Source organism: Sorghum bicolor, chromosome 1 (assembly GCF_000003195.3).
Source record: "Sorghum bicolor cultivar BTx623 chromosome 1, Sorghum_bicolor_NCBIv3, whole genome shotgun sequence".
Classification (NCBI taxonomy): domain Eukaryota; kingdom Viridiplantae; phylum Streptophyta; class Magnoliopsida; order Poales; family Poaceae; genus Sorghum; species Sorghum bicolor.
This window is the reverse complement of record NC_012870.2, coordinates 73,629,088-73,643,367: the sequence shown is the minus strand read 5'-3', so window position 1 is coordinate 73,643,367 and position 14,280 is coordinate 73,629,088. Positions and strand designations below refer to the sequence as shown.

Below are 14,280 nucleotides of genomic sequence, written 5' to 3'. Positions count from 1 at the left end.
AGGGTGCAACAATCCAAAAGGCATCAACATCTTTCGCTGCTATTTTTGCCTCGTCTTCAAATGCGAAATGTGATGCAGAAAACGTGGCACAGAGAGAGCAATTAATTATTATTTAATCTATTATAAATTACAAGATATTTTGTTTTTTAGATATATTGTTTTTACTATGTATGTATTTAGATGTACTGTATATCTAAATCCATAGTAAAAACTGCATATATAGAAAAGCTAAAATATTTTACAATTTGAAATAAAGAAAGTACTAAGCAATTACTCTTGTATCCACAGAAAAAAGTCATGCATAGAGGCTTCATTGCAGTGGCATGACGTAATATGTGCAAGCAAGCAAGTATTGTTGTGAGAGGAAAGACATCGTTGAATAGCTCAAGCGAATAGACTGGTCACACTAGATTAATCTGGAACAATGGTAATAGCACAAAAAACAATTGTTCCTCAAAGAAAAAGACATGGAAAACGTCTAAACAAGAGATATATGCTTGCTGAAATGATTGTTATACACAATCATCAAAGCTGATTCCATTCGAAGTAGAGAATATGCATGCTTCAAAAATACACATCAACCTCACTTATTAGAAAAAAAAACCCAATATATAGTTGTCCCTCAGTTAGCCGGTTTAAAGGACGTGAGCTGAAGAAAGTTCTCCCATTCCTTCTCCCACACCACGGCCTCATACTTGGCAACCTTGCCATGGCTATCAGTTGCATCGATGATGAGACGATAGTTGAAGCCCTCGACCACTTGATATTGACCGCTCACCACTCTACTGAATTTTAGCCCGTCGTTCGCCTTCTTGACATGCTCCGACACCGCCCACCTGCCGACCTCCTGAACGTGCGGATCGTTGATGTTCACTATCGGCTGATAGAATCCACCTTGGAGCCGTCCTATCTCTGCCTGTGTGGGGGAGGGAGTGGGAGGTGCGCGTCCACCCCTTGCCCTGCTTGCCATGGCGGGCGTCGTCGCGGCTATAAAGATGGCCGTAGCAGCCATAACAACAAGGTGGCTGGTTCTCATGGCTACCTAAGTACCTAGGCGCTTGTGGTACTGATTGCTTTGCTTGGGGCAGATGGTTATTTGCAAGTCTGAGATTATTGAGGTGGTTTTGCTGTACGGTGCTAGCTAGTGGAAGAGAATTGGAGGCGCACTTATATAGCGCTCGTCCTGGTCTGTATCGCAATCCCATTGATAGAGCATGGATTAATTAATATTGATTGCCTAAAAACATGGATTGATTTGGCTAGAAATAAAAAAAAAGAATGAATTGATTGAGTCTATTCAACTCCTGGTCCTTTGCATTCCAGCTAATCATATCGCAACAAAAAAGAATGACCATATGTCTTTCTAAAAACACAGTGCATGCTTCAAGGAAAAATGAGGAAAAACTTAACTCGCATTTGCCACACCAATCAATTCATTCATGTGACTCATCACCTCCTCCCCGCAGCAGATCGATTCCTTGATTTTTTTTATGAAGGCCGATCCGCCACAATGCACGACATCACCATGCATGATGCATCACGTCTTTTTTTTTTTGAGAATTATATAGTACATCATGTACACTTAATTACCTTTATAAATATTCATATGCAACTTTTTTTTAGAATTATACAGTTATAAAATAAGTGTCAGTGGAAAGTTTCATGACGTTGTTTTCAAGACCGCCATGTTATATAGAATAAACAAATGAGCATAGATGAAACACTCACTCTCAATACAAAATTTTATTCTATAGATTCATAGATATTTAATTCCATAACTCAGAAAGAGTTGATAATCAATGCCAAGAGAATTTTATTTAGATAAAATTAATTTTTTTGTCTCTTTTCTTAAATACACTTTATGTTATAAAAAAAGCAGGTCCCATTTGGCACATGTCTACTTCACTATTGACGCTATTTTTTTGAGCTTGAAGAAACGAACAAGGCGAAGTTGAAACTGTTTTAGTAAATTGTTTGGCAAAACGACTCCACTGCAAAGGCGACAGGCTTTGTGCCCAGCGTCATTCACTTGTACTTCATATTCAACACCTTTCCCAGCGTCAAGCAGCGCGGCGTCGGCATGTCCTCCCCTCCCGGGCGGGCACTCCTCAGTGCCCTGGACGGCGTCCCTGACGTACTAGACGACGTCGGCCGCGGCTGCGCGGGCGTAGTCGGACGAGCCCCCTCGCGCGCCGGGCGCCGACCGGCCTCCGAGTCCGACGTCGCGCGCCGCCGCGATGGGGTGTGCTTCCTCCTGATCTCCTCCCGCAGCTCCCGCTCCAGCGCCACCTTGGCCTCCTCGGCCAGCTCGGCCCGCCGCACGGCCTCCTCCAGGCTGAACCGCAGGTCGCTGATCTCCGTGCGCGCCTCATCCAGCTGCTTGTCCTTGACCGCGACGTCGGCGCCGGCGTCGCTGCCCTTCGACACGAGCACGTACCCGTCCAGCTGCTTGGCCCCCTGCCCCGCCGGCTCGGGCTCCAGCTCCTTCGTGTAGAACTCGTCCTCGTCTTTGGAGACGACCTCCGTGGCGAAGGCGCAAGTATCTGAGCTGCCTTCTCGCGGCGTGGAGGTCGTCGGAGCTGCGGCCGGCTCCGCTCGTGGTTCTTGGTTCGATGCCCTCGCGACCTTGTCAACCTCGGCGATGCTGATGACGTCCTTGACATCAGAGTGCATGCTCTGGAAATCGTCCTTGGAGCTCTCAAGGACAAAGCTGGCATCTGCCCTCGTCTCTACGTGATCTTGAACAGGGGCGTCATTCCCTTGGCACACCGTGAAGTCTGCAAGTGCGCCATCTGACTCAGCTGGTTCTGCTTCGATACATTTGAATCTGACACGTGGTTGATTGGCATAGTTATCTTCTCCAGAGATTTTAGCAATAAGACATCTTGTATCTTGAGCATCGGAATTCCCTTCAGCTACTGTCGTGTCCCCAACCATCACTGCTGCTCCTTGTTTATTCTCACTCTCAGCTAAGTCCTCGGATGTACCAATTTCCATCTCGCTGCCACCAGATGGAACGACGACTTGACAATCCTTTCTGAAGATTTCATCAGAGACAAAGGATAATCCTGGTGAGTGCTGAAACGTGAATTCCGGCTCCGCTTCAGCATCTTCCACTGCTGTTTCACGTCCCAGAACCTGAACCTGATCATGACGACCATCCAAGTTGCTGCAACCGGCAGCACTGAGCACCGTCGTTGCATCAGAATCTCGTGGCTTTTGCGGCGACACGTAAATCTCCTTGGCCTGCTTGAGCTCCGCCTGCAGGTACTCAACTTCCACCGTCTTGGCCAGCAGCTCCATCTCCATGCGCTCCATCATCTCAATCTGCCTCCTGACGACCTCCAGATTCCTGTCAGAGTCAAGCAACTGGAGCGTGGACTCCTGAAAGAAGACGGACCTCTCCTCCTCCGCCCTGATGGCGGCGACGGCGGACGACAGGACCGTCTCGTTGAGCTGCAGTATCCGCGCCAGGGCGTCCTTGGTGCCTTCCCTCTCCAGGATGGCCCTCGTCTCCATGTCCTCCACCTCCCGCAGCACGAAGGCGACCGACGCCCTGGCGGCGTCGAGGTCGCGCCTCACGACGGCGAGCTCGCCCCTCAGGGCCTCGCACTCGCCGTCCGTCTCCGACTGCCGGCTCATGATGCTGATGTTCTCGGCCTCCAGCTGGGCGATGCGGAGGTGCGCGTCCATGCACTCTTTCTCGTGCTGCCCCGACAGCTCCTGCACCGCCTTCTGGAGAGCTTCGATCTGCATCGTGGCTTGCTTGTGCTGGCTCTCTCTCACTTCCAGCTGCAGCTTGCAGGTCGCGAGCTCCTTGGTTAAGACGGCGATCTGATCTTCCTCCTGCATATGCGTTTTAGTACCAACACAAAACAAAAGCATGTGTGTGATTGATTCATGTCAGCGTTACAACGAAGCGAAATGGAAATAGCGAGTGCAATTACAGCTAGTGACGCACATTCCCGTCTGGACTAAGCCTGCTCTGATCGCTTCCCCGGTCGAAGAGATCCACTGCTGCCTTCACGGACTCTAATGGTGTAGTGTCGATCTCGGCCATCGGTTATCGTGCGGTTTCCTGCACTCCGTAAGCAATAACATGATATATCTAACGCGCGAGAGATGAGTGACTGAAGAAAGTTCTTGCAGGGCTCAGATGCTCCCGAAGATATCGACAGGAAAGATTACTTGCCTAGTGCATGCAAGAGCTGAGCTGAGCAGGTCATTCACTGCATCGACAGATCTCACTGAACTGGAGAGAGAGAGAGAGAGAGAGAGAGAGAGAGAGAGAGAGACTGCCCAAGTGTGCGTGCTAGACGATGGGCCGCCGACTGTGCGACGAGGAGATCGGTGCGCAAGTGGGGGCAGCTATATAGGCAAATCCGCAGGGACACGCGGAGCCGGCAAAGACGAGGCGCCGTGGCAAACGAGACGTCGTGCGGCCCCGTAGCAATCCAAGGAAACTGTCCACGAGGCCACGAGGCGACGGCGCGCTTTGGGCGTGGAGACCGCGGCGCGCCGATGCGGTCGCTTGGCTTCATCAGCGCGCCCGCCCTCACTCGTGCCGTCACGACCTCACGTCCTCACGAGGGTGCCGTGACGACGCGATTTCGGCTTCTGGTGGCGCTGTCACATGTTTCGGTGCGTTCGACCGAGCGCGGCTTATCCGCCTGCGTTGGCCGTTGGGCACACATATTCGGTCTCGTCTCGTGTCCACCGTGGTGGCTGCGTCAAAGCCCGGGCACCTGCCTGAATATCCTCACATCGCGGCGTCAAATGCCGGACGCTTGCCCCAATATTCTCCCATCGCGATTGCTACGAACTCCTACTGTAGCAAACCCGCGCGGGGCACGAGTGTGTATACACTGCCATACATGCTAAGTGAACAAAGAGTTCCACTAAGCGAACGAAAAGCCTTCCACGTATATTTGCATGCTAGACAGAGAGATATGCCAAGTTAAAAAGATGAAAAATTAGAATGTCAAACTGTTGAAGAGTTTTTTTCTTATTTTACTAAAAGAACTATAAATGAACAAGTTATTTGCCAAACTGTTGGAAATACTTAAATCTTCCTTCCAAAGTAGTCAAACTCAAGATAGTTTGACTTAAAAGTGACTCTAGGAGTTGATCTTTTGAGACAGGAAATCAGTGGACTGTGTAGTGTGTAGTCGCAGATCTTGGGACGTTACCTGACGATTTGTTCGGAGGGCTTCACGAATGAGCGTGCTTGACAGGAATTCCGCTATCACCAGTGGTGGAAACAAAATTTTGCACTCCGAAAGGGGGCACGAACAGTGAATAATGTCGATTATATGTTCATATGCTGATACGCATGGTTAACACTGCTATCTCGTCTACAGTAAAAATTACGCTACTGCAAGGAAACAATGTCAATTCCTAGCGACAGATGCTAGCAACAAAAATGCTGACTATACAAATCTCAAATTTGTTCTCAAGCGATCATCTCGTCGATAGCATCCGTCTAAAGGGGAGCTAAATAATGGTGGTACCGAAGGTCTTGGGATGCCTTTGGCCTCTCGTATTGACAAGCCTGCTGATTAGACTGCAAGAACCACACATGCGAAAAGGCCGATTAACAGGCTCGCTGGACCACACATCCAAGATTAACAGGCTGATCAGTAGTAGGTTGTGCCATAATAAGGTTGAGGAGCTGCCGCAGGTTGCTGAGGGTAAGCTGACGCGGGTGTAGCTGCTGGTACCACTGCTGGCACTGGAGCTGCTGGAATTGCTGCAGGTTGTGCGTAGTTTTGTTGTGTATAGGCCTACAGAACGCACAACAGTTTGCATCAGATAGAATCCTTCAACAATTTCAAAGCTACTATGGTGACCAAGATAGAAAAAAGGTTACTGAACTGGTATATCAAGTAGCTCCAGTTAAACCTGACCGCTAAATGCTAATAGCGAGCATGATACTCTCTCAAGACCAATGTGCATGTAACATACATAACTACATAAGCTGTTGGTTCATATCTGCCGGTGGTCACACTAACTGTATACTCGTATAATAACAAAATATGATGTGGCTAAATAGGCAACGCAAATACCAAGCTCACATGCAGTTTCAGACAGATATATATCAAACATGTGATGCCAAACCACCAAACAAGTGGCCCAGCCATCTGTGATGGTGTTTTCCTCATGCATTGTTTTCAGCTGCTCACCCCAACCCAACCCAACCCAACCCAATATCCATATCTATGGCAGCTCTCCTGGCACCTTCCAGCGGTTCTACTTTTTCTCCCCCACCCTGGAAATCCATCACCTATCCCAATTCCGGTGTCATCCTAGTGCACCACCCCATACCTGCCGGAACTGCTCCCTGTGCACAAGCTTGATCAACGGAGGTCAAAGAACCTTGGCAACCCCACTGACCCCCGCCCCCTCTAACCTAAACACATGTTCACTCAGTCAACTGAGTGAATTCTCGTTCAGTCACCTGAACAATAGGAGTTGTGCTATAAAAAACAGTTGTTGCCAGTAGACTAAATTTTATCACCTGCTTAGTTAAACAGATCACATACAACTATCGAACAGTGACATGTTTGGGTAAAGACTGCTTCAGAACTAGTGCACACCAGAATAGAGCAAGCTATGAACTTAAGGAAATTCTTGAAAGAAAGAACTAAAGACAAACAGTTACAACCCAAAACACAAATGTTTGGTAACTTAACTCTGTCGTAACCCAACCCTTTTAAACTCAAATTGATACCCTAATGTTATTTTCCTGATTTTCGAAACTGAACACAAGTAGATAATCTGGACGGGAGGGAAGAGTGCATGACATGTCAGTCATTCATTTGCAACAAAATTTAGGGAGATAACTTGAGAAGCATTCTGTAAATTTAGGCAGAAAACAAACACAATACCTGAGCAGAGTATGTTGGAGGATAAGCACCATAGGCAGCTGCTTGAGGAGCAGGCTGAGGCATTTGATGGCTGTAGTCATAAGTTCCATATGCAGGATATGCAGCCTACGATGCAAAAAGTTGAAGTCAATAAACAAAAACATACAGTGAAACCACTATAGCAAAAATTTATAGCCAAACAAATAATAAGAGCGACTATTTCTAAAAATCAAAAGCTATGTGAATATAATGATTCAATCCTAAGTTATGAAAGAATCATAGGAATAAAAAAAACTCGCAAAAAGGGTGCCAGAATCAACGTGTTTCAACATTGCAATAGCTTAGTCAACATGCGTGGATAGCTACAAATTCACAAAAAATAACAAGAGGCATTGAGAAAAATAACCACCAAATTCTGTCCATTGTTGGGGAGGAATTAGAAATACAAACAGCAATGCCACTTTTCTTTTCCAAAATGTATCTGATCTTGATCAGTGCAGCAAAGAAAATCATAGAACTAAAACATGCAGATTTAAATGAATATGTGACCTGCTGTGCATAAGAAGCTCCCCATTGTTGCCCAGATGCTTCAGAAGTTGCAGGCCAAACAGGAGGATTGGAAGCATTTGGATCAGTTCCCGTGGCTGACTGCACAGCCCCAGTTTTAGCAAATTTGTCCCTCTCTGACACAACAACATCATCTGCTTTCCGTTTCTTTGATGGCAGAATGCTTCTCTTACATGAAAAAAGAGTTGTATGCCGAGTTAAAGCCTTCTTGATTGACTTTGCATCCCCAAAGAGATCCAAAAACTACAGACAAATCAGAAATGAATCAATAATCTATCAAGCTGGATGAGGCCAAAAATAAAATAGCAAAAAACAGAAGTCCATCTTACATAGAACTAACATTAGAAGATTACCATATTTGATAACTGTGCATACAGAGATCATCAGGATTAATTGTGTCTTTGACTTTAAGGAGAGTTCCACAGCTATATACAACTTCTGTTGCATTAACTAAACAAAATAAAAAATGCAGAACTTGGCTCGAAATCGAAATTTCCAAACACAACCTCCTCCATGTTCCCAAAGCCCAGCAATTAAATCATATTTAACAGTTATATGATGGTCCAAGATTAAAAGCAGATGCATATTTCATGTTCCAAAATGATCACTTAATAGTAAAATAGTTAATACCTCAAGTTCCCAAATGATGACAATTAACATTAATCCTTAATAGCAATCAAATGGTATTACAATCTACTTTATGTTACCAAACCAAACCAAACCAAGAAGGACATATAATATTTTACCTCTAAAAATATGGAAGATATTTCTTCTTTGTCAACTAGACTTGCCACCTCTCCCTGAGATGATTCAGGTGTAACAAACTTCTCCACAAGTGAGTCTAAAAATTCAATACGCTTTTCACATGGAAAAATCGACTCCAGATGGATGACAGCCTGCAAAAAAAATGTGCCATTAGTTAAATTAAGGGCAAAGAAGAAACCAAATTGAAATAATTTTGTAAATGTCATAAAGTTTTTAACCTCAAGCACTGGCTTTGTTACATTTAACTGCTCATGCAGCACATTTAATATCTCTCTTGCCTTCTCCAAGTCTCGGACGGCCTACACATTTCAAGGAACACATTAAATTCACTAATATGGGTGTTGTTTAACTCAATCAACTATCGGTCAAACAAAACTGGAGTGCTTCAGAAAGCAAATCGTAAGATGTACAGTAGATGAAATCATCTTTTGATTGTCTGAAAGGCGTATTTTTGTATAATAATTTAGACAGGTATGTGAATGATGGGGTTTTCACACTTTAATAATATTAATAATACTAATAAGATATATTGTGATAAATAATTACCAAAAATAAGAAACGGGAGTACTGAATAAGCAACGTTGGCAAGAGCTGGCTCTGTTCCTTTCCCTTCTCAGCAGCAATGGCCTTTTCGTAGACTGTGCAAGATAATTCTTTCTCTCCCTACAAACATAGACAGCTTAAACAAACTCTTGCACATTAAAAATTAAAAAAGAAAAATGATAGTTGTTAGTACAAAGTAATACCAGTCGGTGTTCCATATTAGAATGTTTGACAATGGCCTCTAGAAAGCCAGGACATAAATCTGAGTAAAGATGCTGATATTCTGCACGTGCTCCAGAAATATCCCCATTAAGCTCCTTAAAGCGCGCACTAAACAGATGGATCTCTGGCTGCTTCTGTGAAACAGAAAAAAGAACCGGTGCGTAGATATTAGCAATATATTCTCATTTAGCTCATGGAATTTCAGGGAGCTTTATTTCAAATCTTATAAACCAAAATTGAAAATGACAGTATACTTTCAAGTTTTAATGCTTCTCAAAGTATCAGTGTCCAATCTAAAGTTTTGGAAATCCAATCCCAAATCAGAAAAAAATCCGTAGAGATATATACATTAGAAATTCCTACAAACTAGGTAAATTTTATGTATTGTGTTTCCATTTTGTTCTTTTTGCTGGCATTCCTTAATGGCAATATGGAATCTGGAATAGAATAATCACTCATCTAAGATGACATGCCACAGCAAAAATACAACCATGAATATGAGAGACAGAATTTTGGTTAGATCCGCATCGAAACCTAGTTGATTGTACATATGCATACAGGAGTATACGGAACATGTAAGATAAGAGGAAATGGAATGCTACAAGGTAAATACATAAAGTGTCGTCACGTATTCCCTAAATTTCTTTTCCCAAGGTGTTAGGATTTGAGGAAGTCCTTCAAAAGGTATTCTTTGGTCATTAACTTCTCTTACATTATCAATTACTAAAAAAATATATTACAAGACATGTGAACTAAATCTATTGATGCATCTTTTGTGCACTAAACATACATATGTTTTTACTAATTGATGACCGAAATTTACAGTGTTTGACTTTTTTGAATCCTAATACACCCTACACTTTTAGAGGGAGAAGCACATGGTCATACTAGTTATGAAATAATACCTTGACAAACACATGAGTAGCACGAGCCAGGGCATTGTTTGCTAGGTCTAGACTCCCTTTATCCTCCATACATTGCACATAGCGGATCCAGAATTCTGAATAATTAGCGCATGCAATCACACACCTTTCATACAATTTGATAACCTGAAAACAGTTTAGCATACCATCAGAAATCTTGTGTATGAGAGGAAGTAAAGGGGGTAAATAATGATAGTAAGGATATGGTATTGACAAAAAAAGAGAAGTTCACACAGATTACTCCATTAGCTGATTACGGAGGCCCCTCCATAAGAAAGGAGGGACCATCCTGCTCGATAGATAGATGGTTAAGAAGGTGAGCATTAAGCAAATACCTGCATATATGAGATTAAAAATTCAAAACTGGTATTTGGTACCATATATCATGAACCCAGAACGACCACTGCCAAATGAAAGTTTGGAGTACTTAGCCTCATCGAAACCAAACATTATGTCCACGCTCTATCCTCAGTTCAATATCCCATTACAAAGGAAGCTTCGTCCAAATACTAGCCGTTAAAGGATATAGTGGAGCCAACAAGACTGGATTGTAAGTTATAAGATTCCAAGCGTTCCATAAAATCTACTACATAAAAAGGACAAGGGGTTTCTAGAAGTGTAAAAGCATACCTTATTAATGTCTTCTTCCTTCTCAATAAAGTCAAGGTAGTTATGCCAATTTTCAAGCTCTGGATTGTCAAGAGGCTTGACGTGAAAATATGGCCTTCTAATAGCTAGCTCAAAACCAATGATCTTAGATTCATACTCTTTAGCCTTCTTGTACATCTCTTCCCTCATGGAGACATACTTTGCAAGGTTCTCTGCGTCTGTTGAAGATGAAATTTCTGGTTGACCAGGCTTATCGACATCATCAGGATGTGCCTCACCATCAGGCGCTTGAACACTGGTCTCAGACGTGACAACATACACCGAGGCTTCTTCTGCAGTAAGTATTTCTGAAAAACTGTGCTTCGAAGCCAATTCCTTGAGGCTGCGTAAAAATAATGATTAGTACCACAAAAGCCAAAATGGTATAGTGATGCATAGTTCACACATGGCAGACATAACTGTCGTTAATGATATGTTTATTGATCAACTCATCAAACAACAAAGCTATCAATTAGCGCAGATAAACAAAAGATGGATAATATTCATATTAACACACAAAAGCTAAAGTTCGAAAATTTGAATATAAACACACAGAAATATGTGAAAGAACTTACCAATTAAAATACCGGTCAAGCTGCTGGATGGGATGCTCCAATACTCTTGTATATATAACAGCTAGATGACTCCAAGCTTCCAGTGACTCTTCATACTTAATATACTCATCCCACAAAATATTGGAACGATAATCTGTTCCAACGTATGCCAAGCCACGTTCAAACAGTCTGTAAGAAACCAGAAGGCAGCGAAAGTTACTCCAAAGGTTCAGCAGAGTTACTAATTCACAACAAAACAAGAGACAAAATAACAGAACATGCAATGCTGATGCTTGGCAGGTGCAAAGGCAGTAGCTATTTACATCCAAGGAGGACGACATTATTCATGATAGGCATATTTCAACTTTACTTATATGCCCACATATATGTAGAATTTAAAGCATCTTTGATCAAATAAGAATGTTAATACGTCATATAAAAGCTAATGTATGAAGTATGAACTGACATAGGCTCAAAAGAAATGACTACATCAAAACTGAGTTAACAAAAGGCCAAATAAATACATTACGCTTAGCCCCTAACGGTAGGTATGGTAATAACCGTTGGCCTGTTGCAATTCAGAGGCATACAATCACTCTAATAACACAGAAAATTTTTTACATATCTATTTTCAGATAGACTATGCTCCTATACAAAGTGCAGAAGTGAGCTATGACAATTCTTAAGAACTTAGTCGAGAATTTATGTATGATAATATAGAATTAAAATGCCCAATCATTTCAAGTAATCAGAAGACAAACCCTAGGTACAGAGGCTTCATTGGAACAGGCATAATGTGTATGGAATTATGGATAGCTACCTTCGGACGATATCTGGGTCGTCATATGTTGAAATTGCAAACTGACAATAGTTATACCAAATGTCCACTGAATAAGTAACTGCAAGAACTGCTCGTTCATACACCTCTATAACTTTACTGGCACCATCAAGTCTCGCTTCATGATCAGCATATTTCTTCCAATACCCAAAGCAAAGAGGGAATTCCGCAAGGAACGAATCATACACTTTCCGTATCTTCAAAATATTGTTCTGGACGAGAATATACAAAATCATGCATTAGGATTTAGCACAAAGATTGTCATAAAATCAAAGAGGTCTGATTTTTATGACTGATTAATCAGATTAAATTCGGATTAAGTATACTTTATTCGAAACACAAAATAGCGATGGTCACTCAAGACTTCAGCAGGGGAAACTAAAGCATTAGATGCATATAAAAACTTCAATTTGACTATAGGCAACACAAGGATCCATAGTCTGGTAGATGGATAGAGACCGAGAGAAAAACAAGGAGCAACTGATCGTACAACAAAATAAATGCATCATTACAATATGCCCCAAATCAAAGCCATGGGCAAATAATTGCAGAATGACAAATAGCGTATGGCTATAAGCTGCTGCCAAAATCGGCTCATTTACACATAACTAGCTGCACAAAGAATGTTACAACAGTGGTTGTATAGGTAAGCAGCTAACCAAACATTACCTCAGCATTTTTCTCTGTTTCCTCAATAAGTGCGGTCCAGGCATTAAAATCTAAGGAATTCGCAGTAACAACAGTCCACAATCTAGCCTCTTCTGCTGAAAGCACAGCTGCATAGGAAAGCAGCACGTTAAGAGCAAACAGAAGGTAGGATGCCAGATTAGGCGAGCCTGCAAGGACAATATTTACCTTCCTCGTAGGATGGCTCAGGAACCGGCTCGCCCATCTCGTTGGTGACGGCTTCGCCGTTCTCTGCAGCTCCTGTTTGGTAATTAGCCATATCGCCAGCCGTCCCATTCAACGCCGCGTGTTCGGCCTGGTAGGCAGAGGCATCAGCTGCCTGAGCTCCACCGTCGGGGGCCACGGCGCTTCCGCCGGTCACAGCCGAGCTAGGTGGATTGGCAGTCGGAAAATCAAAAGCCGCGGCACCAGAGTCCGCACTGCCGACAGCTGCGCTCTGATCTTGCTCCATTGCGCGCGAATCGCAGGAGCCGCACCCCGGACCAGCGTGAAGCCCTAAGGCGAAGAGACAGAGAGCGGACGGTGAAATTAACGCGCAAAAAGTGGAAGGAGGCGTGTAAAGGTGAGAGGGACGACGAGGGGCACGCACCGGAGGGACGCCGATGAGAAGCACTAGCCGCGGAGTGGAGGCGGGGTAGACGCGCCGGCGAGGAGGCGGAGGGGGGTTAGGGTTGGATCGGGGGGCGTAGCGGCGTGGATGGAAAAGAGAGGATTGGAGGAGGCGCGGAGAGATGGACTGGAGATGGGTACGGGGAGCTCGTGGGCTTGCGGCTAGCAGGCCGACGTCGCACGCCAAGGGTTAGCTTGCCCACACGTGCTGTGTGCGTTGGACCAAGTTACGCGGCCTCGGTCCCAGGACTGTTTTGCTACCTCCGAACTTCCGGACCGATAAGGCCCAATTTAGGGGTGTTTAGTTCTCCTTTTTAAATTTTTTTTTTGAGTTTTGATCCATCATTTTGCCAAATGAAACTAAACATCGTACAAAAATTTTGGCAAAAAGGTGATTATGCTCCATTTTGGATTTTAGCCTCAAGAGGCCAAAAAAAACTCAAAAATAGTCTCAGAAGGCTCTCATGAGGACAATAAATTCTACATTTTGGATGGAATTAAACATGACCCTAATTTTTTTTTTGTATTTCATCACTCCAAAGTTGTTGGCATTTTGCATTTTGGATTCTATGGGGAACTAAACAACCCCTAGTAGGATTTCTATAGAAATGGTTTTCACATAAAAATACTAGTGAAGCTATGCTTAGAGCACTCGTAACAGTAGTTGATATTTTATATTTTGCATTCCATGAGGAACTAAATAAGCCCTACTTTGGAATAATGAAATACAAAATGCCAAATTTTTTAAGATTATATTCATCTAAAATACAGAAATTATTGTCCTTATTATGGTCTCTTGTGGTTATTTGGGACTTTTTTTTGCCATCTTAAAGACAAAATCCAAAATAAAAAATGACAACTATTTTGCCAATTTTTTGCATGATGTTTAGTTTCATTATACAAAATGATGGATCAGCTTTTTAGATGAAAAAAGAATTAAACACCCCCTTAAATCGTTCATCGAACGGCAAGTTGGCAATATCTAGTGTTGTCGCATGGCAAGCCGACTCGCGCTCTACGTGGCGGCTGAATGGGGGTGTTTTGTTCCCTTTTCATAC

The 14,280-nt window shown here is 43.3% G+C and overlaps 3 protein-coding genes across 3 annotated transcripts; all 3 read right to left on the bottom strand.

Moving 5' to 3' along the window:
• On the bottom strand, nt 623–1,036 carry LOC8081850 (cysteine proteinase inhibitor 8). The gene has a single exon (XM_021453319.1). It carries the CDS (start codon nt 1,034–1,036, stop codon nt 623–625), a length of 414 nt encoding a protein of 137 aa, XP_021308994.1.
• Nucleotides 2,026–4,060, bottom strand: LOC8081849. Its single transcript, XM_002465617.1, has 2 exons — nt 3,962–4,060; nt 2,026–3,846 (listed from the first exon to the last, which is right to left on the bottom strand). The coding sequence occupies exons 1-2, from the start codon at nt 4,058–4,060 to the stop codon at nt 2,026–2,028; spliced, it is 1,920 nt and encodes a 639-aa protein (XP_002465662.1).
• LOC8081848 (pre-mRNA-processing factor 39) lies at nt 5,253–13,362 on the bottom strand. Its single transcript, XM_002465616.2, has 14 exons — nt 13,203–13,362; nt 12,782–13,108; nt 12,596–12,702; nt 11,909–12,138; nt 11,110–11,277; nt 10,517–10,877; nt 9,869–10,012; nt 8,945–9,097; nt 8,745–8,861; nt 8,417–8,497; nt 8,180–8,329; nt 7,416–7,676; nt 6,888–6,992; nt 5,253–5,783 (listed from the first exon to the last, which is right to left on the bottom strand). Exons 2-14 carry the CDS (start codon nt 13,062–13,064, stop codon nt 5,637–5,639), a joined length of 2,307 nt encoding a protein of 768 aa, XP_002465661.1. The 5' UTR covers nt 13,065–13,108; nt 13,203–13,362; the 3' UTR covers nt 5,253–5,636.